General features: G+C 52.0%; 1 protein-coding gene and 1 long non-coding RNA gene across 4 annotated transcripts in view; one reads left to right on the top strand and one right to left on the bottom strand.

The window, feature by feature from the left end:
• LOC126497984 (uncharacterized) overlaps positions 1–12,393 on the bottom strand; it is a 43,214-nt gene extending 30,821 nt beyond the window's left edge. Inside the window, exon 1 of the long non-coding RNA XR_007590735.1 lies at positions 12,271–12,393. This is a non-coding gene — a long non-coding RNA (uncharacterized lncRNA). The remainder of the gene's footprint in view (positions 1–12,270) is intronic.
• Trabd2b (TraB domain containing 2B) overlaps positions 1–24,676 on the top strand; it is a 195,211-nt gene extending 170,535 nt beyond the window's left edge. The window contains exons 5-7 of one of the 3 annotated variants that reach the window (XM_050136284.1): positions 9,289–9,379; positions 12,290–12,559; positions 19,408–24,676. In XM_050136284.1, the coding sequence (XP_049992241.1) occupies positions 9,289–9,379; positions 12,290–12,559; positions 19,408–19,612 (566 nt within the window). In that variant the 3' untranslated portion in view covers positions 19,613–24,676. Of the gene's footprint in view, positions 1–9,288; positions 9,380–12,289; positions 12,560–14,666; positions 19,387–19,407 lie in introns of those variants that run through there. The other 2 variants (XM_050136285.1, XR_007590734.1) reach the window with 2 other exon arrangements.
• The last annotated feature ends 1,991 nt before the right edge of the window (positions 24,677–26,667 follow it).

The following is a 26,667-nucleotide window of genomic DNA, read 5'->3' as shown; positions in this document are numbered from 1 at the left end:
ACATTTAGCATTGACAGAGATATAACTCAAAGATAAAGCCTTTGCCTAGCATTAATCTAGCACCACCAAAAATGAATGAATGAATGAATGAATGAAGCAACTACTTCCCATAGAAGGCATACTGTTCTGTTTGACAATCCACTCGTAGAGCCCCATACTCAGGGATTCCTGTAAGGACAACCTATTCCTTCAGTTCCATTTGGCAGACCAGTAAATAGACATGCATACAGGAAGCAAGAGAGCCTCAGAGCTCTAGTGAGGTGATGGTAACGACTCGTCCTTGTGGCTAAGCTCCCCCAAAACATCACCCAGCTGCTTGAGCTCTCTGACTTAAGCTCCCGCAGGGTCCTGGAACTTCATCCTCACACTCTGCTCACACAGCACGCTGTCATCTCTTAGTCCAAGTTACACCCCCAGAGCTCAGAAGATGCTCATCCTCAATTGTTGAATGAATAAATGGATGGGTTAATTAATGAATGAGATGACTCTGAGGTATGTAATAAGTACCATCCACTCCTATGTTACCCCAAGCAAAATTTGATCCAGCATCTAAGTCTTCTGTCCCCAAGGTAGGAATTAGGGGCTCTGGCAACATTGTACCCACCTTTCAGATGGAGAGACTACAGTAACAAATAAAAGGCTTGAGAACTCACTAGAAAAAGAGCCCTAGGTTCGATTGAGCAAACCCCACAGGCTGAGGCAAGAGACAGAAGCAGGGTTTCAGGAGGTACGGGGGAGAAGGCAGCGAATGGTAAGAAAGAGAAAAAGTAAAAGAGAGAAAAGTAAGCCACAAGAGTTAAGTCCAGGCAGTGAGGGTGGGAAAGGGAAACAGCTTGGTGTCATGGAAACAGTTGCCTTCTGAGATATTCCTATAGTCTTCTTGGAGTCTTTCTCACTCCATCTGCACAGCGAGGGACCCACAAGAGGCAGCGAGGAGTTAGGTTCCTTCCAGACCCTGCATCCCACATCCCATACTTGTTGGCAGAGGCTGACTCAGAGAAGGTTTTCTGGAGAAGGTGGGAGCCAGCTGAAATGTCCCCATGCAAGCCCAGAGGCCTTCCAGCTTTTCACATCAACCCCCTAGTCCTCAAGAAGAGATCCATCCTTCCCTGCACTTGCACTTGCTTCTCTGCTCACTGCCTTCGGAAGAGATGCCCCCTGAGAGCTTTCAGATGGCCCAAGCACAGCCAGAGTCTAGAATAGAGGCTGCACTCCCAATAGTTTCTTCCCCTCCCCCCGTGGCATCCCGAGGATAAGCGTGAGGATAAACCTTCCGGAAGTGCTTCAAGATTTCCAGCACTGCTGAACAAACGCTGTCACCACACGGCCCATGCATCTAGAAACTAGCATGTCTGCAACAGCTCCCATCCTCGGCCAGAACCATTCCAGTTCAACCCAGAACATCCAGACAGGCAAAGGAACACCCCGTTCTGGTTTGTGCCGGGCTGGCTTTCCCTTGGACAGGGCAAGTCAATAGAAACTGTGTGTCATGTCCCCCAGCTTGTCTCCACAACTGTGCTGATGGTAGAAGATCTGAGAATCCCGGTTATGGGCTTGGAACTCTTGCTGGGCAATGCCAGGAAGGTAGTAGGAGAAATTGACAGACTAGAGGGTGGCCTTTGAAAGTGGCTGTGGGAGAACCCTGGTTTCTCCTGAGGAGTAGCTCTGGGCTAATCAGAGTCTTCACTGCTCCCAGCCTCGGAATTCCCTCTGTAACTGGCCTGGAGTCAGTGAGCAACACCTGAATGGCTTACAGGGCCTGTCAGTGTAGCTTTGTATAGCCATTGCTACCCCAGGACCCCTGACTCTTTATGGCCTGTCAGTGTAACTTTGTACAGCCATTGCTACCCCAGGACCCCTGACTCTTTGGAGCCCACTGTCCTCTCAGGACGTGAGGCTCGGGATGGGGTGAGCCTTTGTCCCTGAATACATCTCTAGCCAACAGAGGGTTCTAGTCCCTGGGATACTGAACCTCAGGAAAAAGCCAGGTGTTATAAAGAGCAACTGTCCTGGCCGTAACTGGAACCTGATACCTACAGCCATTGCCTCTGTCTGTGGTCGTATGAAAGAGGGCCGTCTCTGACTCGTCTTGGGCTCCCACAGCCTAGCAAGCATCGGATACTCCTTAGATGTCTATAACAGTTTTTAGATAAAGTACTGTGATCACCATGTCCTCAGGACCAGGCTAGCCAAAGCCTCTGGGGTTCCTACCTAACCCTAAATTACCAAGTCACCCCGGAAATGACAGGTGTCAGCAGAGACATGGTTTCCTGATCTCTGAGCAAAATGTTCATTTTGATAGCATCTGATTCAGATGACCTAAGAAGCTTCTAACTCAGGGTTTTGGAACCAAGAGGATGGCTTGATGAGGAAAGAGATGCTTGCTTTCTAAGAGGAAATTCACACCCAGTGACATCCTGAGGAAGATGCCCACTCAACAGCTGTCAGATAGTGGCAGAGGCCCCAGGGCACAGGCTGCTCCGAACAGGAGTCTCTCCAGAGCCCAGAAGCTGGGCTTTGTCTGGGCAGCTGACTCCACAAGTACCTTGCTATGGACACTCTGAGCCGTAACCTCTGCCTAGATATAGACCCGGCTCTGCCTTTTGTACCTGTGTGGCATGGGCAAGTTGGGAAGCTGAGAATGTGAATCCAAACATATGGCACCCTCCCCCTGCCAGAGATGGGCAGGCAGGGTTGCCACTTCTGGTGCTTGATCTTCGCCATATTGATGGCCAAGCAGAGTCAGACTTCCACCACTATTTCATTTTTGAGGTCTGACATCCCAGACGCTGCCACACAGCAGCACAGAGCAAAGGCCACTGAAGGATACCAGGGCTGGGGTGCCACCCAGGCATCACCAAGTCCTGAGGATGCTGCTGTTTCCCCTTGCCACACCTCAGGAAGTAGAGTGCTCGCTCCTTCCTTGTCAGACAGTTCTGCCGTCCTCTCATCCTGCAGCTGTCAGAATCCCACAGCTTGTCCCTCCTGCCACAATCGTCACAGTACCCACCTCCTCTTTCTCTTTCTATTCAACCGCAGATCCACTGTGGTCACAAGCACACGCCCGCCCGACGTCTCTCCTCTCTGCCTATACTCCCTGGCACCATGCCCTCACAGCTACCTTCTCCATCATTGCTCCATCTTCATCCCCTGAACCCCGTTCCCCTTCATCACTGTCCTGTGTGTGCCTATCCCCTCTTCACTGGTAGAGACTGCAGTGTGTCTCAGATGCTGGCATGAGGCAGCGTCAAGTCAGTCCCCAATGAACTGAGAAGGCTCGGCCTTGTGCTGGGTGACTGCAGAGCGGGAGAGGAGGCCCAGGCCAGTCAGTTCCCCTCCACACAGTCCCAGATAGACTAGAAGCCCTGGTGCCCCTCATTATCCATCCCTCCTGTCACACTTCCTAGGGAAAACAAACAGGGCTCTGGCTTGATATCCGGCCGGAGGCCCTGGCAGTGAGATTCGCATTTGAAAGTTTCCCTTGCATTAATTTCAGACGGAACATAAATACGGACTTGAGATGCCTCTTCCAGGAGGAGAAAACTGGAAACCCGCGTGCTCACTGGAGAGAAAACATGTGTGCTGGCCGAAGGCACCCGCGTTACTCTGGAGCCCGTGCGGGGGGAACATCTGGTTCTCTCCTCCTCCCACCCAGCCCCCATTGCAGTCTTGAAATTGCCCTGTTAATTGGCGCATTGTTCATGCTGAGCACTTGACACACTTTCCTCTCCAATCTGCTGAACCTTGGAAGGTACACACATGTCTGACCATTTCCTGCCCCCAGCCATGATCTTGGCATCTCTGCAGCTGCCAAGTACTTCAGAGTGGGCGTGACAGAGCGTGCTGTGAACTGGGACGGTTCTGGGGAGAAGCCCAAAAAGCCTTGCCTCTGCCCATGGGCAAGTCCTGTTCCTTCACTGAGCCTCAGTTTCCTCATCTATAAAGTGGGAGCACCATGAAGGGCCACTTCCAGGATGAAATGGAACAGCGTGGTTGGGAGGCTTGCTAAATGTGTTCGGGTCACCACGTGGTGGAGGGAGGCCCGGTGCTACAACCCTGCATGGGGAAGCTGAGCTACAGAGAGGGAAAGGAAGCCTCCCAAGGCTGTAGGGTTGCAGGGGTTCGTTGGTAAGTGGAGCTTTGTGCCCAAGCTCTGCCCTGCCCTATTTTGGGGGGGGGGCGGGTCAGGTAGGGCTGGGGGACTGTGCTCTCTGCTCCCCAAGCCTTGTGCACTGGCACAGCCCGTCATGCACCCAGAAAAAAAAAGAAACTTTTCTCAGCTCTGAAACATCTCACTGCCCCCTTTCCTGTTTGTATATATATGTCTGTGAGTGGCCCCTGGTTTATCTCAGGGAGACAAGGCCAGCCCCGCCCCCACCGCGTTGAAGCTCCACTCTTGCTGAACCTGGGTTGTCCTGCTGCCCCTCTAATACCACCCATCCTGGCGCCACCGCTTCCCCCGTGCTCTTTGCTTCCAACTCTGACCCTCGCTCCTCTTCCTTCTTTCATCCTTTCTCATTCCACTGAGGGTATAGCTCCGTCTATTCTCCCCCACTTCTGCCCTGCTATCTCCCCCCACCCCACCCAGCTTCCCTCTTCTCTCTCTGAAACTGCATCTCTTACAGCTGGTCTCCCGCCCTCTCCCGTCTTCTTTGGCTTCCCAAGTCCTGCAGTTCTCTTCCCCGCCTCACCCCTACCTCGACCCCATGGTAGTCCCTCTGCTTTCCTTCCTACTTCCTTCTTGTCTCCTTGGCTCCCTGTGCCCCACCCTCTCTTTCCTCTTCTGTTGTCCTCTCCGGACTCAGCAAGTGAAATGGAACGTGTCTTCCTGCGGAGAGCTGGCCAGAGAACAGCTGGAAGCTAGTGCTGGAGGGAGCTGCTGAGTGGTGGCCAGGAGCCCCAGGGAGGCTGGGCAAGCCAAGCAGGCTGAGCCCCAACATTGTGGGGCCCCTTTGGAAACCTTCCACCACCTTGCCTGCAGGTTCCAGCATGGGGGCGGTGCCTTGTCCAGAATTTCCAACTTTTGAGACAAGCCTAAGCCCTGTCTGCCAACCCCTGGGGACAGCATATGCTGGACCTTGACTCCGCCCTGTATAGGGGCCAAGCTCCTAGGATTGGTGGGATCTTGGGGAAAATCACCAAGGGCCAGGGCTGGGCTACAATGGGGGAAACTCGGGTCTCCTGGGGACAGGATGAGATCATGGAAAGGATGTGGAGTAATGGGCTGTGTCATTCATTCATTCAACAAACATTCGCAGAGCCATGGTGGTGCGCCAGATTTGGGCTTAACTCTGGGGACAAAGATGAATCAGGCATGGTCCCACCCTCAAAAAACTTATATCCCACCCCCACCCCATCAGGTGGCTCTTGAGAACATGTTCCAACAGTCAGCTCTGGGCTGTGCACAGGACAGGTTAACCGCAGTGGGAAGGGACTGAAGAACAGGTTTTTGAAGTTCTGCCGCAAGTGGTGGTGGTTGGGTATATTTGAGAGGTGACATCCGTGCAGTCTCTGTTGTCCATGGGAGGATGGGGGCTTGATTAACAATGTCTAGTAGAGGCATAGTGTCAGAGAGAGGGCAAGTGGGGTGGTGGGTTCTGTGGAAGGGTTGGGTAGAAACATCCATGGGCCACTGGGCACCACTATGTCTCAAGTAGAGGGCAGTTCCAGAGTCAGCAATACTGTGGGTCATCAAACCTACCAGAGGTGAGGCTTGGTGGTAGCTGAGGTATGAGCAGGACAAAGAGGAAAGAGGCCAAGGGCAGCTTTCCAAGGCCCATGTGTGGACTGGGAGAAGAAAGCCCACCTAGAGCATCACCAGAAGAGAAAGACCATGATGAGAAATGCACAGGCCGGCAGGGGGCTTGGACAACTGTAAAGTTGCCATTGTGGGTCTCATGAGACCAAACACCAGAAAGGGTGAATGTCAATACTGGCTGGGCATGTAGGACTCACTGAGTTCTGGGTCCCTCCTGGGGCTGTACAAAGAGTAGGGGAGGAGTACCATTCTTCCAGCCCAGGAGGAAGAATGAAAGGGAAGAGTGTGGCTCAGAGGAGGAGAGGGTAGAAATTTAAACTTGACCTGGCCCTGCTTGCTTTCTCCTAATGTCCCTGGCCTGAGGAAAGCATGTCAGTTCAAAAAGCCTTAAGGCTAAGGGAGTGTCAGGGCTCTTCAGGCTTACATGGGAAGCATCCAGTGCTCAGGGTTCAGCAGCATCTCTTGAGGTCCGCACCACTGATATCACATGGGGCACTCCGAACACCCCCAGTACAGCCTTGGGACACTCAGTGGATGTTACCTGCTTCTCCTGGGCATCACAACACTTGGAATTTTCTCTAGCAGCTCTTGAGGCCTTCTAGGCAGATGTGGAGATCATAACTGAACCACCAGAGCTTGTCTTTAAACCCTGTTCTTTGTGGAAACAGAGAAGGACTTATCTCATTGTCCAAAGCAGAGGCTGTGAGCTCCTGGCAGGGAGTCCTTCCTCCCGGGCACTGAAGGTTGCTGCCACTGCTCTCTTCCAGCCGGACGAAGGAGAGCCGAGGGAGAGGAGTGGCTCCAGCCTAGACAGGGACAGTTTTAGCTTTCTTATGATGGCATGCTGGCCAAGAGCTTTTACTCCTCCTGCATGTCTGTGTCTTCAAGCTGCTCCCAGAGCAGGTCAAATAGGCACAGGCCTACTTGACATTTGGGGGACGAGGACACTGGTGACAGGAAAGACACTAGCTAGGATCACAGGCTGTATGAGTTGCCTTCTGTTGCTGTGATTAAAAAAAAAAAACCACTCTGACTAAAAGTGGCTTAGGGGAGGGGAGGGTTTATTTTAGCTTACATTTCTAGGTCACAGTGCATCTCTCAGGAAAGATAGGGCAGGAACTTGAGGCAGGAACCTGGAGACAGGAACTGAAGTAGAGACTAAGGAAGAATGCTCCTCACTGTCTTGCTCCAGCTTGCTTTCTTATACAGCCCACAACCACATGCCCTGGGCTGGTACCACCCAACCACTCACAGTGGGCTGAGCCCTCCTACATCAATCATTAATCAAAAAGAAAAGGAAAAGAAAAAGCCCTGCAGACATGTGCAGGGGCCAATCCAATGGAAGCGATTTCTCTTTTGAGGTTCCTCTTCTCAGGTGACTCTGGTCTGTGTCAAGTTACCAGAAGCTAACCGGAACACAGGATGAGTGAGAGACCCGGGGCTTGTCCTCAACATGCAAGGTCAAAGCCAGATTCTGGGGTGCCTGTTAACACCTGTGCTTCTGTATGAAGACCCTGCTGGCTTCATTCCTGTCCTCCACCTAAAGCCCCTCCTTCTGTCTCCACCCCACTCCCTTCCTCACCTAGCAGCACTGCCTCCTGCAGGAAGTCTTCCCTGTCACAACACGAATATGGACACATCACACGTCTGTACAACTTCCTGAGATGTCTTGTGCGTTGTAGGTAGTACCCAGATCACTCAAGCCAGACTCTGAGACAGAGAGGACCCAGAGTGGGACTCGGACTGTCAATAATCATCCAGCATGGGATATGCTACAGCCAGTGCTCATTAAACCAATGACGTAAGTGTACAGGAAGAGAGAGAAGTCAAGGAGAAAAAAAAAAAAGGATGAAAGGAAGGGGAAAGAGGAGGGAAGTAAAAAGCAAAAAAGGGGGAAGGGAATGAAGCAAGGAGGGAGGAATAAAGAGGAATATCTTTTCATGGGGTTTTAATGAAACAAAACTTTTCTCCATGGACCATGAACAACATGAGCCATGTCCACCATGCACGCCAACCTCTCCCTCAGAGAAGACTGAGACACTGGGAGGCTCCCTGTGTGCCCAAGGATTCAGAGGAAGTATAGCAGTTCCTGGACTCAAACCCTTAGCAAGCTTCCCTGGGTGGGAATCATCCCAGTGATCTCCACACAGCAGCTCTGACTGACCAGCTAGGGAGACAGGCCCGACATGGGAAGCTGTGTCAAGCTGAGCGTGGCCCATCTGCTCTCGCCACTGCACAGGCCCTGCAAACCCTGTCTGTCTCAGGAGCAAGTCTATGTCGGCAAGTTTGTCCACTGTGTTCTCGCGCTCCCTGGGGCTGTCATCATGCTGACCCTCCTGCTTCTCACCTGTCACCACTCGTCACAGACAAGCAGAGTCAGGGGACGGTGATTAAACCCCCTGCTTCCCATGCCCGAGTTCTGAACTAAATGTAAGCAGGGAGGCAGTGATCCCTGTGGGGCCATGAGGCAGACTCGCATAGGGAGATCCTAGAACACTCAGGAAGCATAAGCCAACCTAAACTGCTCATACAGCAAGTGTAGGGAAACTGAGGCCAGGAGGCAGGGATCGAGGAGAGGACAGGGCCTACCCCAGGCAGTCTATGTCCACAGCCACTTGACCTCCCCTGAACTCTCCCTAACCAGAGCTAGAAAATGTGTAGACAGACATCTTACCTGTGCCTTGGTGAGGGGAGGCCACTCCCTTCTGAGCGCTGGACTGAATTCTCTGTCTGTGTATGTATGTTGCCTCATATAGAGCAGGAGAGACATAAATGCTTGCTGAGAGAATCAGCAGTGGGCAGGAGGTGAGATGGATGCCAGACACACACACACACACACACACACACACACACTTCTGAAGGCCATCTTACAAGAGTCATCCTGTGTGCACCTCCTCCAGGTCACTGTCAATGTCTGCTGGGGTCTAAGCATTTAGATTCATGGGTAGACTGTAGCAAGGTGGTTTCTGTCCCCTGCAGGGCTCTCAGAGCACTAAGGAAAGGAGACATGGGTTGCTGATGGAGTTTACAAAGAGGAGCCATAGACTGTGGGAGTTGGGGAGGGGGTGGTCTTAGAGCTAGGCCTTTCATGGCGGTTGCAGGCTACCCACCCCAGATGGACTGGCGCTAGGAGCAGCTTAGTGTCATTAGTGATGCAATAGGCCTCTGCATGCCAGCCCCTATTCTCTGTTCTCAGCCTCACAGACTGGGGAAGCTGATATTAATCACTCCCACTTTACAGGTGAGGAAGCTGAGGAGCGTGCAGAGGTGCAGCCTATGAGCAGAACTGGGGTGAGAATACAGGCAGGGTCGACCAGGCTTACATCACCCTGCTGGGACACACTAGCTGGATTTAAAGGAACCCTGTTGCTAATGTATGGGCATTCCTTGTCCCATTACCCATCTAGGAGATGTTGGGGAACCTCACTGATATAATTCCTTAACCAAGACACAACCCAAAGGGATGGCCATCTATCCGCTGAATGGCAACCTGGCACGTGGCTGAGACCATGCTGCATCTTCTGTTTCAGGTCACTTTTTGGGCAACAACACTGTCATCGACGTCCTAAGACAGGCAGGACTGGAGGTGGACCACACACCTGCTGGGCAAGCCATCCACAGGTAAGCATCAGGGTATGTGGTGGCATCTTGGAGCTGTCTAGCTGATTGCTGCCTGACCACATGCTGTGGTTACTGCCCCTGTGACCTGGCCAGGCCTCAGAGAGAGCTGTGAAAGACTGCTGTAAGATGGGGTCTCTCTTGGGAACAGGCTGGACCAGGCCTTTTGACGAGGTGATAGATGGGGTGAGCAGACTGGTATGCAATATTGTTGGGATCACCCAGTGCAGTGGGAATGGGGACAGAATGAGAATTTGCAAGATTCTTGGGGTTCAGATACAAATAGATTGGGCAGGGGCATAAGTGACCTCAGCTATCCTAGAAAGTCAGTGGACAGCCAGGCCCTGAATGAGGGTGATGCCATAGGAAGAAAAGGCTACAGTTTGTTTGCTTCCCTGTGTCCATCTCCACTGCATGGCCCTTTTGCTCTCCCACCCACTCATGATCCCCTGCTTGCTGCCTGTATCTGATCCATTGTCTCCTCAGGCTGTGCCCCTAGCGTCCAACCTTCCGGCCAAGACATTCTCACGTTGCCCACAGAGCCACTCTCCTCCCTCGGTGGGTTCCTATTCTGCACCACTCCACATAGCATCACCCTGGAAGTTTCCCCAGAACAGGGCCCAGCTCTGCCTATCCCAATATCTCTAGCCACAGCATCAGGCAACCACCAGGCCCGAGATCTCCTAAAAAGTGTCAGAATCCTCAAACCCAGAGATTCGTGCTCCAGCCATTATGCAGGAGCCTTCTTACCAACCTACAAGGATAACCCCGTTGTGATTTCAGCCCCTGTCCTTATGGTTACAAGACCCAAAGACCTCAAAAGGCTTCCTTAGTCACAAACAAGTTGTATTGGCTGCTCACTCTGTATGTTTCTAACTCATTGTCATAGCAGGAACTATGGGTATTCCTGATTTAGTTAGGGCAGCTGAGCCTATCATGAACTCACTTGCAGAAGGACACATTTGTAGGGCAGTCTGGCCCTGCAGCCTCCCTCAGGTCCTAACTACTTCTTGTACCTACTCTAGGCACAGGGAACTCAAGAATGAGACCTTGACCTCTGGAGAGAAAGCGTTCTTGGGTCCCCCAGAGCATGGATTCCACACCATACCCACCTAGTTCCATGTGACTTCTATAGGAAGTTATGAACCTCAGTGTTGGGACTGCATCCCAGCCTCTCACTGCTTTCCTCAGGCTCAGCCTGAAGAAGTTTTAGAGGGAGAGCTAGGACAGGTGCAATGAGGAAGAAGGGATGCAAGGTAGCCTGGGAGTCAAGGCATTCCTCTAGTTCCCTCCTGTTCTCTGACTTCACCCTTCTCCCCACACCCCCAAGGACCTCTTCCTTGAAGCTCATTGTGTGTGGCCAGGCAGGGCAGGGGAGGCAGGCAGGCCCCTATTCATCTTGGAGCGCAGGCCTTAGAGGAGGAGATCCCCTCCTCTGCCCCCACCGGCTCTGCGCAGAGGATTCTCAGTCTTCGTCTTCTGTACAGGGGGATGAAGGAACTTGCAGGGCAGAGGGGGTGGGGAAGCTGAGGAGGCAATGACAATAAAAGCCATCCTTGGCCACAGGTGCTTCCTGTAGCTATCTTTTTGTCTGACTGTTTTGAATTATCTCCTCAACAGCTGCAGCATCTCCAATAGACTGGATCCTGGGAGTCTGGAGTTGCCATGGGGGCTGGGAGAGGATGAGCTGAGCCAATGGCCTTTTGCTCTTCAAAGAGAGAGAAACCCCTCACCCACTCAGTGTTGCAGTGTAAGGGTGGATGGGAGGACAGGCTGCTTTCAGTCCTGGATACTACCTCCCTCACATGCTGTTGGCTTGGACACAATTCCTAAGACCACTTTTAACCCTCCAGGGCCAGATGTCCCCAAGGAATTTTTGGGGGGCCACAGGAAGCAAAGAATAAAAGAGAGAATATCTGCAGGCTGAGAGGCATACCCTACTTTAAGCACGAATTCCACAGACATGACTAAATGACCCTTGAGTAGCTGCAGAGTCAGGTCCTTTTGTTCGGTGACCCACATCAGAGAGGTTTAGCAGGTATCAGCCACTGCGCTGAATGGCAGTGCTCACTGACCGCCATGCATGCCCTCCTGATGGAGCAGGTAGCAATACTCTTCCATCCCCTACCCAAGGGCTACCCATTCACAGTCTGGGCCATGAGTTATAACGTGGGATGAGCACTGTATCAGCCTTCAGGCTGAGCTCTAGTGACAGCCCTGCCCTGCCCCCATTCAGAAGATGATCCATCAACATCCAATACAGCTCGAATAGCATCAACTCTTCAATGGCCTGGCCGCCTACCACTGCCAGGCACTGTTCTAAGCCCTTCACCTGTGAAATCACAATATCCTCGAGAAGGTGCAGGCCATCCTTCCCCCATTATACAGGATACTGAGAGAGAGCAAAGTTAGATAACTCACCCAGAGACCCTCCACCAGGGCTACTGCTGAGCGAACCCTTGATCAAGATCAGACAATAAGCATAGACCTCCTTGTCTAGCCAGCCCTCTAGCCCTGTGCTCTCACACCTGCCTCTGCCATCTGCTCATGCCCTCCTCCCCAGCAGTGTGGCCACCTGTGTGTTTTACTCTGTCGCCCACTTTAGGGTGTGAACTGTAGCGGGGCGTCTGTTTGGGTCACTGCTGATGCGTAATTTCTAGGGCACGCTAGCTGCAGGGAGTTCGTGGACTAGAGGATGGAATAAAGAGTCAATGCTCTGTCTCTCTATAACAGACAGCAGTTGCCCTGGGTCCCTCTAGCCTGTCCCAGCAGTGGTGTTTCCCTTGCTTGAAGACATCCCCTCTGCCCCACCGTCACACACACACACACACCCACACACACACACACACACACACACACACACACACACCATACTGCACACATGGCTTACTCACATTCTGTTTCACTTTGCAGCCCTGCTACTGGGAGCCCGGCTCCCTCTTCCGAGGGCACCTCTTCTGCCAGTCCAGCCCCAGCAACCGCAGCTGCTGCAGTCCTGGAAGCAACCTCAGCAACCCCCACCACCCCTCCAGAGGAGGAGGATCCAGTCCTGTCCCCGCACCTCCTGCTCCCCGACAGCCTTAGTCAGCTGGAGGAGTTCGGACGGCAAAAGTGGCGCAAGAGACTAAACAAACAGCAGCGGCCGAGGCAGTTCAACGACCTCTGGGTCCGCATCGAGGACAGGTGAGCAGGGAAGGGACAGGCTGTCCAGGAGCTAGCTGTAGATCACCAGTCTCCTTTAGGGCTAGTGCATTGCCCCAGACCCTGCAATGAGGAAGCGGGGACAGAGGTGTCAGACTGGAAGCTGAGAGGCAGGCTCTTCGCTGACCCTTGAGGCTCTCTCTGGGCAGCTTTTGGGGTTATGTAGAACATGTACATATCTGACTTGGGAGGTTTATTCTCAACATAACAACAAGTAGAATTCTCTGCAGTTTAAAAGTGGCAGGGGGTCTGAGATCCAGACGCAAGAGGATACCAACTTTGAGGCCAGACTGGACAATTAGTAAGAGTCTGTCTCAAAATAAAAAGTAGAAAGAAGTCTGGGGGTATAGCATCAGGATAGAGTGCCTGCCTAGTATGCACAAGGCCCTGGACTCAATCCTCAGTCCAGCCAGTAACTAACAGACAGTTAATTAGTTAACATTAAAATGAAAATATGGAAGCATCCTCCAAGGGCAGCAATAGAAGTCCACTGTGCCTGGCCTGCCCCTGATTCCTTTGTCCCATGGATGGGGGTGAAAGCAGGAGCAAACATGGCAGGATAAGCATATCAGAGGGTGACAGATACCTGTGCTGGGAACATTTGAGCAGTATCGCTGTAGCATGGAGACTCTGGAGGGACCCCCCACCCTGTGAGAGAAAGGAACACCAGGCAGTAGATGCTGTGGCTCCGGAGTGTTAACTGTGAGCCTTTCTGTAAACAGGCAGGTACAAAACACAGCCTAAGTTCTGGCACTCTCCCCATCCTCCTTCCATTTGCTCCTCCTGTCACCAACACCTCCTGCCTCAGCCTGTGGCCAGAGCTCCTATTGCTCCAAGATTCTGTCTAACACCCGCACTCAGGTCCTCTCCTCTCCAGAGCAGTCTTCCTAAGTCAGCTGTGTGGCAGAAATCTCTGCAGACAGTGAATAGTGTCACTAAGGAATGTCTCAGGAATGGGCCAGAGCCCTCCCCCACTGTGACAGCCCAGTCCTGGATCTGATGTTTAGACAGTGGAACATCAGAACCCAGAGTCCCAGTCTGGATCTTAATGCCATCCAGTATTTTCCTCTGCACTCTGAACAGAACCACCTTGGGTACTTGTTAAATAAGCAAATCTTCAGCCCCACACAGACCTCATGCAGGAGAGTCAGAGGATGGAGACCTGAGGTGTGTGCCCCAGGAGGTTCTAAAGCAGCTCTAGGGAGTTTTGGCCCAACTGAGCATTCATAAATATGAACCAAGGTGTGAAGCCCAAGGGCCTGTCCTGGGCCACCCAAGGAACCAGAAACTGACCAACGGTACCTTCCACTTCAGGACTCTTCTGTGGCCTGGTGGCTGAGCTAGTAGTGATAAGAGATTGATGTAGTCCAGGCCTCATCACAAAGAGCACGGCATGTACTATCATGAAAAGACTTCTAATGGGTAGCATCAAAGCCACTGAGCCCTTAGGTGTTGGTGCCACAGCGCCTCTTCTGGGCTACTGAAGAATGCACTTGTGCAGAGACAGCCCTGCCGCCTATAGCAGAGGCCTCACTGGGGCTTTGTTGGCTGAGACACACTAAGATTGGGTACCCAGCATTGGCTGCTCCGCCTAACTGGGTGCGAGAGCCGAGAGTTTTGGAGAGCTGCATTGTCCTGGCGTGCTTACAGGCTACCCAAGTCCACTCAGAGCTCTGAATAGCCTGCTCACTCGCCGTCCTGGTCAATAGAGGACTCCAACTCATGGATGGGGTAGCGGGAGGCTCGGCTGTCAGCTCCAGCAGCGAGCCGCCATCCCCTAACTGTGTCCGAAAGGGAAATGCGGACAAATGGCACCAGACAGTTTCCATTTCACAACATGGACTCTGGAAGATAGAGCCTGGCCTCGGGGAAGAAGGCAGCTTTTCTTTGGCAGAGGGAAGCCCTTCTCCACCCCAGCAGGTTAGCTGATGCACCTCCCTCTGCTCAGGCTGAAAGAGAATGTTCCACCAAAGAGCAGTTTATTAAAGTCCCTCATTGCTTCTTGAGAAAGTGGGCCTTGCACTCCCTGGGAAGACCCAGTAGTGGGTACAGACTCCCACACTCAAAGGACTCATTCCTCTCTTCCCAGAGTCCCCAAGTCTCCAGTTTTCTGAGGAGCAGAGGATCCGACGGAGCATATTTGAAGCCCTTCTCAGAAACCAGTTTTCCTAGAGCCCTGTTTTATTCCACTTCTAGCTCAGCCCTCACACCCACCTGGAGCTGGCTCTCCACGTCCACCCCTGCTTGCGCGTCTGCCACCTACACTCCTACCGCAGGGCCCCTGAGGGTCTTCTGCTCTTTGGTTTTGCCTGTCTCAGGGTACTCACCTTCTCTGCCTTCCAGCTCCACTGGGTCCTCTCTAGGCTACGTGCCACCATGGGCTATACCCTGCTCCCCCCGCCATTGTACTTGTTTCTCTCTGCTTAGGGTGGCGTGCCAGTGGGCCTTTGTGAAGCTCCTCCTGTGCCAGGCACTTATATCTGTCACTTTATAGTCCTATCAGGAGTCACAGAAAGTAGGCCTATTTTACAGGGAAGGAATCAGAGTCATCCAGATCAGTGAACTTGCTGAGGGATGGAGACTCGGAACTGTCACCCAACTCTTAAGGTTCATGTTTGCCACCCACTATCTCAGGGCTTTTCCCATCCTCACCTGGCTTAGCTCTCCTCTCTGCCCTAGCCACCTAAGGGACTGTTGCTCACACTACATTTCTTTGTTTCTAGGCTGGGGAATCCTGGGCACAGATCTGGTTTGGGTGGCTCCAGGTCACCCAAGGCCTCACTAGGTAGGAAGGGTCTTTTACTGTATGCTTGAGCCTGAGGAGAAGAGAACCAGGGATGCAGGCTCTGAGTGCCTGCCTGGGACACCACCTGGAGCAGGCTGGCCTCTCTTTGCCCCTCATTACCCCAAGATGTAAACACAGTGGAGGAAGTTTAGAGTAGCAGCAGCCTGTGGCAGGATGATTTATGGGGACCCGTGGAAAGGGCTGAGTGTGTCCACAGATGGATGCATGGCAGAGGAGCATTCTCAGGAATCCCTTACCTCTGAGCACAGATAGACACAGCAGGGGAAGGTGTGACCATGGCGAGCCAGGACCCATAAAACATGGGTCTGTGGCAATCCTAAAGTGCCTCCTGCTCCATTAGGGCCTTGGCTGATTCCTGGAAATTATGCCGGCTCTCATTCTTTGTGTCCTCAAGTCTGCAATCACGTGTGTGCACACATTCGTGCATGCGTGTGTGCATGTGTGTGTGTGTATGCATGTGTGTAAGAGAGAGAGATGGAGGCACAGTGACTGGCACATCTGGGCTGGAAGCACATTGAGGACTCACAGGTGTAAAAGAGAGAGTACCTTCCAACTGCTAGGCATTGGCCAAAGCCTGGCCCAGGGGTGAGCATCAGTATGTGGTAGACATAGAGCCTTGGTGAGTGCTGCTGGACAAGTACAGGCCACACCCAGTGCACGTGTCAAAGCCCTCAGAGATGGGAGGGAACACAGTCCACCTCCAGAAGGGCTCTGCCTGTCTCCTGTCAGCTGCCCATCATGCTCAAGGTATTCCTCTCATTCCTCGCAATGTGGGGTGGTCCAGGGAAGCCAAAGTGTCCCTGTCAGGCCAGAACCCTACCTGAAGTGGGTGGTGCCCCATGAAGATTGGAAAATGAAGTCATCCAATCAAAAGAAAAGAAGAAACGCTGAAAGGGTCAGACAGAGTGGTGTTGCAATCCCACCCCACAGGGCTTTGACAGTAAGAAGATGCCTGTAAAGCCAACATCAGCCCCACTGTGACCCCAAAGTGGCTGCTGCTAATGTTACCTTCAGAGTCTTTGGTTTGGGGTGTCTAGGGCTCAGTCTCCCCAGAATACTGCTTCTTGAGACCTTCAGTATGTCTTAGACTTAAAGCCAATAGATGGGGGCTGTGGAACACCACCCCCAGTTTAGCAAGGACATGTTGGGTACACGCCTGTCACCCACTACTGTGGATTAGTGCTGGTACCAGACAGTGACATATGGCTCCCAAGATAGTATCACTGGAAAGGTCCTGAAGTCTCAGCTCTATAGGGCCCTGGCAATTCCCATCTATGGGCCCATTTTTCACCTCGGGATGGAAAGTTGCTTCCACTTCTGGCCCACTGTGAAGCTATTAGAACGCATCAGATGGTTAGGCCACAGTCTGCAAGGTTGAGGGAGGGTAAAGGCATTCCTGGGGAAGGAGTCATGGCACAAGATGTGAAGGCTGATAGGCTCCAGGTACTGAGTAGAGGCCAGTTGAGCAAGCTGAGTCTTTGCCTACATCTGATTTCTTGGCCCAAAGAGGCCAAAATCCAGTTGGGAATCACAGGTTCTCCTCCAGTGATGACGTGGAGGATCCTGTCATCCAAGCCCTGCATTCTCTAAGGCTGGTGCCCCTGCATCTCTCTGAAGGTCTCTAAGGAAGTAACTGGAGGCTGCTTCACTTCACCAACCCCCGCCCCCACCACTCTCTGTGACTCCACTCAAGCAATAAAAATCTCTAGGCTTTGGCAAGGGACTTTCATCTTTGGTTTTTCAAAGAGCAAAAATAACACTTGTGCCCCCAATTAGGCACCAGCTCCTCACATTAGCAGTAATATTAATATCAGAGATGCTCAGTGCTGAGCCTTGGCGGGCTTCTAGAGGCCTCTGGTGCCAGAATTCATCCCTGTTCCAGGGAACCCCCAGAAAGGGGTGGCAACCTGACACGGTGCCTGGCACCAGCCTCACTTGTCTGTGCTTTCCCTCGAATTTCTGCCTGTGATCTTACTTCTGGCTTTTGCATCAGGAAAGCAGTTCAAAGTCCCTGACCCATCTTTGCCCTTCCTTTGTAGAGATTGGGAAACTGAGGCCTAGAAAACAGTGTTGACCCAGATTTACAGATCAAGCCAAGGAGGTAACGAAGACTTGTACAGAGCTCTGTCTTTCCAGCCAGCCAGAGGGGCCTTCCCACACTTGGGGGTCCTGTCAGCTCAGAGCAGACGTAGCCCCCCAGTGCCCGCCATCTGCAGGGCCTGGGAATGTGCAGTGTGTTTGGTTTGGCCTCCAGACCGTTGTGCCATGAGACAATTTTCCCCAACATAAGCCTGGAAGGGGGTGGGGACCTGGACTGGGGACCAGCTTTGTGAGCTGAGTAAGCTAGGGAAGAAGGAGGGAGCTTGTACTCAGAGGGGCTCATCCCCCTCCCCAGTCCCACTTCATTTTCCTGGGACTCTTTCCAAGCAATAAAAACACCACTTGGGCTCCAAGGGAGAGTTTTCATCTTTTATTTTTCAAAGTGTGAAAGAAAATGCCTATAGGTGTCTTGTGAGACGTAATTCCCATTTGGTCTTGCCACTCTAGGACAGCCTGAGCCCTGGCTCCGGCCACCTCACAGGGCATGTAGCCCACTGCCCTGAAGCTAGCCCTCAGAGCCTCCCAACTACCCAGGCTGGGCCACACAGCAGCAGCTAGGCATGGACTTTTATGGGGGTGTGTGTGTGTTGCTTGCAGTTCTCTTTTTCATTAGACGAGAAAGGGAGGGTAGAGGCTGAGGTAATGACCTCTGCTAGGCACAGGCATTAATCTCCTCCAGGGGCTGCAGCCAACAGGGCCTCAATCTGACCCTGGAACCTGAACATCACTGTTCAGGGTCTCACCAGGAAATAGCGCACATCCCTAATGCTCACGGTCTATGCTACAGAAACAGATGGCCCCAGTGCATCTCACCTTGCTGAGAATCCTCATCCCCTTCGAGCTCAGCAGAAACAGTAATATGGCATAGCTCTAGCACTGAGCATGGTGGCTGCCTGTACTCAGAAGCACATTGTAAGTCAGCCATGTTATTAGTGGGAGAGGCAGAGGCACAAAACTATTAATGATAATTTAACAAACAAAACAGCAAAGCCTTCCTATGCTCCCCAGGGCCAGGCGCTGTTCTAAGACTCCTCAGTAGAAACCTGGTCTTCAAGCCTCCTATAACATATGCCCCGCTGTGACAGTGAGCTCAGTGGGAAGTGGAGAGTGTTGTGTGTGAGCCTTCGCTTTCCGAGGTAGCAGGCGAGTCTCTAGAGGCGAGTGAGAGCGCAACAGCAAGACACTGGACATGATGGGCGTGAGGCAGAGGTAAAGCAGCCCAGTATAGTGGGATGGGGACAGGACCCATGGGGTTGAAGGCCAGCATGGCAGGCAACTGAACCCACTGAGTTTTGTGAGCTAACATGTGCAGAGGAAACCCCCTGGCTCGCCCGATTTGCATACACATTCTGTAGGAGTGCCGTGCCTGCCTGCCCTGAGAGAGACAGTAGTCTTTCCTCTCCTGCCCCATGGCTGTGCAAACCTGCTTTGCCCCAGAACCTGACTACCAGTAGCCTCCTTGAGGCCCACCATTACTGAAAGGGGTGGGTAAGACCCATTCTGAAGGCTTATTGTGATGGTGGGAATCATGTTTGAACAGGTGGTATGGGGGAAGCTCCAGCCAAGGCGGTTAGGATGATGTGGGGAAAATTAAGGCGTGTGTGTGTGTGTGTGTGTGTGTGCGCGTGCGTGCACACATGCACGTGCTCTGCTACCTTCAGCAACCCTGGAAGGAGCAACCAGAGGCAGAACACCTGTAGACAGGTGGAAATCTATACTCTGGGAACCTCAGAGCTTCTGCCTTCATGACTTTGCAATTTTTTCTGCCTGGGAGCTACCCCCATGACCTCCTTGGAGGTCAGCTGAGCTGGCGGTGGGATTCTAGACTATTCCTCTTCCCTACGATATCTAGTAAGGATAGAGCTGAACGCCAAGCTCTCTTCCTAGGAGGAGGCTGCTGATGGTCTCTGTTTCCTCTTTCCAGCACCACTGTCTCACCACCCCCGCTGCCTCTCCAGCCTACCCCCAGCTCCGGGACCACCAAACCTTTTGTCAAGTTCTCACACCAACTCCAACAGCAGGACGTTGCGGGGCCTACCAGCAACTCAGCACCTACACTGGGCCTCCCCGCTGCTGTGGCTGCCACCATCGCCGTCCCCTTCCTACTACACACCCTCGGGCCTTCCTGACCTTGACCACCCTGCAGAGCAGTCAGAGAAGGCACAGAAATCTGTGACCGTGCTCACCGTCTGACGTCACCTCAGAGGGTACTGACACCTCAAGGCAGTTCACACAGGACAGGGACCTTAAAACACCAGAGCTTTATTGTACCCAAATTACATCTTCTTTTTTGTAGAAGGTCTTAATTTCCCATAGTGCTATGGGGCCCTTTTGTAAAATATGTGTCCATATTAAAAGAGAAAATGTATTTATTCTATCGATAAAACTATTTTTATGTAGCCTATGTTATAGTCCCTGAATTAGCCCCAACACCAACCCAGGAAAGGAGCTCAGGTTCCCATGACCTCTGTGACCTGTGTGGACTGTGGCTTTGAGTTGGCCCCAAGCCTCCTAGTCAGGCTTGGCTTCTCCCACTGTAGGTACCTCTGAGGGAAAGCAGAAAGGCAGCCCCAGCTTTTGTGAAGCTGAATTTCATAGCCAGAGGCATGGTGGCCCGTCCATCCTCCTCATCCCTGGATGTACCCAGGCCCTGGAGGGACAATTTAAGGGGGAAAAAATGCTGCTATTTTGAAGTCCTGAGTGTCTGTGGATGGCCTTCCAGAGCTCCTGGTGAGGGTTTTTCCATCTAAGTGGGAGACTGGCGCTGAGGCAGGTGAACCCAGTCCCATGGTCAGATTGCTGCACTGAGACCCAAAAAAGTGAATGGGATTTACCCAAAGTCACGAAGCAAGTGGGCGATCTGTGTTCCAGTGGCACTGGCCCAGCTTTCATTCCATAGAAGCTGGTAAAACCACAGCTGAGTGAAGTAAGCAGAAGGACAGGAGTGGGCACAGGACGGTTTCAGGAGTGATAGAGTTCAGGAGCCATCAACTGTGGCACTGATGATGGTAACAGAGGACCATGGACCAGAAGCCTGCAGCAGGGTGGGCTCTCTGCGCTCTCCCTTCATAGATCCTCACACTAATGCTGTGAGATGTGATGACCCTCATTTCAGTGATGACACTGAACACCCAAAAAGAGTGAGAAAGATCCACCAAAGTTTACACACACACAGAGAGAGAGAGAGAGAGAGAGAGAGAGAGAGAGAGAGAGAGAGAGAGAGAGAGAGATCAGTGTGATACAAAAACTACCCTTGTCTCATGGACCGTGTTCTGCCCCTGTTTCTGTCTGGAGAAGCACCAAGGGAGGCAGATCTCCCTAACTGGAGCCCTCCCAGGCTTCCTATAGCAGGGGAGGAGGCTGTTTCACCAGCTCCCCCTGCTGGTTCCTGCAGCCAGGGGGCTCTAGCAGGATGTGGGCAGGCAGGGAGTTGAGACACAGGCTTACCCTTCTATCCCCAGGGGCTGACCAGGGACACAGTGAACCAATGTGGACTGAATTTCAGCCCGCAGCTCAAAGCTGGGCTTGTGGCTCATTAATTATTTAATTATGAGAGCAGGAAAGACCCCCTCACCTGGCAATAAAGCAAGAGTAATACTAAGGTTCAGATAGAGGAGAGACTTCTCCAAGATGCCATAGCTGGCGCAGGCATGTTGACTCCAGTCCTGTTCTCTCACCCCGCTGCACATGGGTTTCCCTGGCAGCCTTGATGGCGCCTGCTTGGCTGCAACACTGCCATGCTAAGGTTGGCAGACGTCTCCCTTCTGAGATGGCAGGATTCTGGGCAACTCATTGGATAGTCAGGGGTCCCACAGGCATGCTGGCAGGCGGCAGAATTCTTTCCAGCTCTGCCCCAGTGGACAGGTTTAAGCCTGAGACCTGGCAGGATTCTGGAACTCCGCTTCACAGGGTCCCGCCAGCCCCATGGGCACCACACTGTAAACTGAACTTGACCTCCACCAGGACTGGAGTCAGTTTATCCTTGGGGAAAAAAAAATGTGACTTCCTATTGCTGAGCGGGAAGGGGCTTAGCTGACTTTTAAAGCAGGCTCAGAAGTTAGACATCAAACGGATCGTGCAGAGCGCTATTGGGATGAGATAAGTGTAAAGGAATTGGAAACACACAGGCCAGATTCCCCTGTTCGGGGCAGAGTATGGCATGAGATGTATGGAGATCAAACTTGAGGTTAATTAAAGATGAAGCATTTGGGGAAACAGTCCAGGCACCTGACTGTGTGCCCAGACCTGTGCCAGGCGTGGGGCCAAAATGGTGAATTAATGCAGCATATAATCACTGCGAAAGCACGGTGCCAGGTTACACATACAGGCTGCATTGTACCCACCCTCCTGGGCCCAGAAGAGTTCACCATCAGGATGGGCTAGAGGGGCCATCCTGGGCTACTGCTGCCCCCGCCCCAGTGTCAGCCCACGGCCCTTCCAGATCCCTTCTTAAGGAAGATGAGGAGTGAAGGAAGTGTTCCAAACTCTCTTCCTCAGCCAGACTTGAAAATTTTTAAAGAAAGGCAACGTGCCATGCTTAGGGGCCCATGTCTGTAATGACCGTTCTTGGGAGGCTGAGGCAGGAGCATCGTAAGTTTGAGGACCAGCCTGGGATACATAGTGAGTTCAAGAACAGCTTGAGCCATATAGCCTAAGCCTGTATGAAAAATAGTGGAAGGAAGGAAGGAAGGAAGGAAGGAAGGAAGGAAGGAAGGAAGGAAGGAAGGAAGGAAGGAAGGGCACAGGCTGGCTAGACCAACAGATCAACAGATTTCCAGATTGTCATTAACCTAGAAGAGAGAACAGTTATTGGTCAGACATCTAAGAGCAACGGTGCTTGTTCCCTGGAGATCTCTAATAAGCCAGGGTTTGAGTAAGTAGCAAACTCAACTTGTTGGCCTACATCCCAGGAGGCCTCAGGCACAAAATTAAAATGTATGGCTAGGCCACTTCAACTTCATGTCCTGCTCTGAAAACGCCAGTAATCCATCAGCCGTTTCTCAGACTTCATGTTCTGTCTAGCTGGACTCATAAACACAAAGCTTCATTCCTTTGAGCGTTCCTTGAGTATTTTTAGAACTTTCTCTTTGACTTTGAGGCAGACAGAAAGATGGAAGGCCAGAGGCCCAGCAGATTAAGTGACCGGGACATGGTGAGGGGAAAAGAATCAAGGAGGTGCAGGGGCCAGTCCTCAGGGTCAGAGATCCAGAGTCTGCCATGTGTGGACAGCAATGGCTCAGAACATTCATCTCACACGGGAAGACCCATGTACATCCTCTCCACATGCAGTGTGGTCACTTGCTACTTCCTGGCCTCATCTAGACTTGGGCAAGCCTGGGAGCTCAGGTGCTTTGCCCCACCACTCAGCCAAGTACTCTTATCACAACAGATCCCAAAGAAGAGAACTGCTACCAAAAGAGAATTTCTTTGAAAAGATGATATTCTATGCAGGATTTGTAGCACAAATGACATCCTGGGTGTTAAAAAACAGAACTGGGGTAATGATAACCATGAGATAAATACCAGGTCCTTCACTTGGCATTCCAAATCCTCCATGACCCAGCTCAGCTGACCTTGCTGGCCATTCTCATCCTTCCCACCCCAGATCTGACAGATGGAATCATATTTGTTATTTCTAGAATATACACAGTGTTTTATACATGTTACTACCCTGGGGAAGCTCTCTTCCCTTCTCCCAATCATGTATCCTGTGAGGATAATTGGGAGGGGACATTAGCTCCAGGATGTCCCCCTAGAGCCCTTTGTGTGCCCCGAGACCTGTTACCATGCCCACATTCCAGAGCTGGGGCTGTCTAGATAGGAATTGCTCCCTGTTGGGAAAGCAAGCAATTCAATGGGGTAGGTCATTTGTCATTTTTCTATATGTCCTTCAACACAAAAGTGATACTCCTTAGATGCACTGAGAGGGACAAAGGAGGAAAGGAAGCAGACAAAGGAGGAAGAAAGTCTGGAGCTAGGAAAGGGGAAAGACAGCCTTAGCTTTCTTTTTTGGGACAACTTCCACCTCCCCAGCTGGTAAAGGACAGCACCTGAGGGCATAGGTCTCTGGATGGATAGAGAGGCAGAGTATGCAAGGCCCCAAGGCCCACTGGCTGAAGCTGTGGTAGCCAGCTGGAAGTCTTGGCACAGGACTGGTGTCAATGACATGGAGGTGCCCCCTGGCTCTGTAAGGCTCAGGTTCTTTAAACATTGCTATTTTTCCAAAAATTCATCTAAGCAGCCAAAAATATCACCCTGGCTGGCTGTCTAAGCCGGTAGATTCAGGACTCAGACAAGCCTCCCTAGCCACCCTCCCCCCATTCTTCCACATCCCTGCCAGACTTGCCATGAGATGGCAGAAATGTCTGCAGCCCTTGGGCAGGAGATGTCATGGGGAGGAGAGGCTAGATTGAAACCCTGCCCATGGCTCCAGCCCAGAGCCCTTCTGTCTGTGCCCAACCCTGGGGAAGGAAAGATGGGGCTTAGAAGGACCCTTGGGAATGTCAACTCCTCACAGCCTGTCTCCAAAGACAGATTGGGATCTCCCCCCACCCCTGAACCATCCCTTTGCTTGATGACCTTGGGTAAGCCCTTGCCCCTCTTTAAGCTCCATTTCCTCTGGGACCATAGGGAGAGTTTCCTGAAGCCAGGAGGGGAATTCTGTGTATAATGTTGGGTCTCCTTGAAGGTGGGGTTCCACCCTTCTTTAGCCCAGCCTCCCATGTTGGCCCCGCAGGCGGCCATGATGAGAGCCTGTGACAGACAAGAAAGCTTTACTTAAAGGCTCCTTCCGTCCTAAGACCTGTCCTGGGGAATGTGGTTTTGAACAGGGTCCAAGTCTACGCTGCCTGGTGTGAGAGAGCAGGGACTCTTAGGCAGGAGTCTCCCCGGTTGCCAGGCTAGGTGGGTGGAGCACTTGGCTCCAGGTGGGGAAGCTGGCCTTAGGCTTTGCCCAGCTCTAAGTCTCAAAGTCTCAGATTTGTTGGCTCTCCCAGTGTGCCTCACTGTACCAAGCTGGCTTCAGCTCTCCCAGTGTTTGTGCTGTTCTTCATCACCTCTTCCCTCACCCCTGTGAATTGTCGTGAAGAGTTCTTTAAGAGTATAATAGAAGACAAAGAAAGATGCTATTAATGTTATTTTGCCAAAAATATTTTTGTAGCATAATATATTAATAAAAGATATTATGAACTTAACCTTGGTGTATCCATGTGCTGAACTTCAATCCCTTTCTCCTTCTGCAGGAATCTTTGGGGGACTTGCCTGGCTTGTGAGAGCCGGGACCTGTAACAGTGTGGCATAGACAATGCGAATGGCCCCATTTCCTATGCATAGATTTGGGTCTGGGCTGAGAAGGTGGCTTCAGCAAGGACCTTGTGGGTGCAGGGCCCAGCACTGGGAAGTGTGTATGACCCTTGCCAAGCAAAGGGAGCTGCCCATGTTTGGAGCAAGAGTTGTGCAGCTGTGTTACACACCACCAAGGCCTGGGCTTTGCTGGAGGAGCTCCCACTTTGTGTCACTTTCGTCTCTGTGGTTCTCCTTGGCTCGGGCCTACTGGGAAATGTCTGCCAGTCACATCTATGTCCCTCTAACCTATTATCTCCCCTGCAGCTAAAGTGAGTTCTGCAAACCACAAAAATGACCATGTCTTTCCCTCCCGTGAAGACTCTAAAGTGCCTCCCCAGTACTGCTGGCAAAAGACATCCAAGCCCTCTAAGATCCAGTCCCTACTTATGTTTCCAGCCAGAAAACCATCTCTTCCTGTGGTCCCTCTCCTAGGATACAACACTCTATAGTCATTGCCTGTGCCCTCTGCTTCTTGGCTTTGTCTAGCTTGTCTTTGCACATGTTGTTGCCAGTGCTGCCAGGCTCCCTGCGTCTCCGTGTCTCACACATTGATCCTTGTTCCCCTGTGCATCCTACATGCCCCAGCTCCAGCAGTCCCTTCTCCAAGAAACCTTCTAACCCCCCATACCTAACTGGTCACGTGTACCCTGTGGAACGATGAGATCATTAGCGTGCTCTCTTCCTCTTGGCTCCAGTACAGTACGCCTGTGTCACCTCCAAGCACAGTGACTGATGGCCACCACATAGCTACAGTCTGTAGTGAGTGCTTGTGGAAGAATGATGGAGTCCATGGAAAAGGAAAGAATGAAGGGGAGGTGGGTATCAAACAAGGCACATGGAACACATGGAAGCATCAAGTGTCAGCTCCTGGGACCTGAGTTTCCCAAGGAATGTCCCCAGAACTTGGACATAAAAGAGATGTCCACTGGAATATTGGAAGTCGTGGGCTGCAGAGATAACTCGGTCAGTGAAGTGCTTGCCTGCAAGTATGAGGACCTAAGTCCAACCACTAGAGCCTGTGTTTTGTTTTGTTAAAAAGAGAAAAAGAAAAAAAGCCAGGCATGGGGGTGCAGATTTGTGATCCCAGTGGTGAGGAGGTGGAGACCGGCAGGTCCCTGGGCTCACTGGCCAGCCAGGACAGCCTACTTATGGAGCTGTGGAACAATAGACACTGTCATGGTAGGCCCATGTCTAGGCACAGGTGTTAATGTTGTGACTGCTGGCTAACATTTATGGAGAATTTGTGGTATAGCAGAAAATGTTCAACTCATTTGATTCTAGAATCTTTTCAGAACTTCTACACATCGGTTCCATTTTTAAAATGAAATAACGGAGATACAGAGATGTTAAGTAACACGACTGTGATCCCATAGTGAGTGAGTGTGTCAGGGCCAGAACCCACAGCCATGACCCAGGCTAACCTCATTCTACTAATCTGGAGATGGGGGACGGTGGCTACGAAATGGGCAGGGAAAGTGTTGGCACCCACAGCCTACAGAACAGGTGGGTAAGGTCAGGATTCCACGAAGTCAGATGGGTCCTAGAACCCACCCAGGACTTCATTGTATCTGACAACTGCACGAAGGAACTCCCGGGAGATAGCCGTGCCCTGTTCCAGCTCCGGTCAGGGCCTTCTGTGATGACATCAATGGTGTAAGGATTCCTATTATGAACCCAACCCTGTGCTTTGTGCTCTTTCTCTCTTTCCCTCTCTCTCTCCCTCCTTCTCTCCCTCTCCTTCCTTTCATCCCTCCCTCTCTGGGAGCCTTGTTCCTCAATTCATGTACTCCCTGAAGAAAGCTGTGGCCCAGAAATGGGACACAATAGAACAGGTGACTAA

This window comes from Alexandromys fortis, unplaced genomic scaffold (assembly GCF_014885135.2).
Source record: "Alexandromys fortis isolate MF-2015 unplaced genomic scaffold, M_Fortis_MF-2015_v1.1 scaffold_13, whole genome shotgun sequence".
NCBI classification, from domain to species: Eukaryota; Metazoa; Chordata; class Mammalia; order Rodentia; family Cricetidae; genus Alexandromys; species Alexandromys fortis.
The sequence above is the reverse complement of the archived record's forward strand: the minus strand, read 5'-3'. Positions and strand labels throughout refer to the sequence as shown.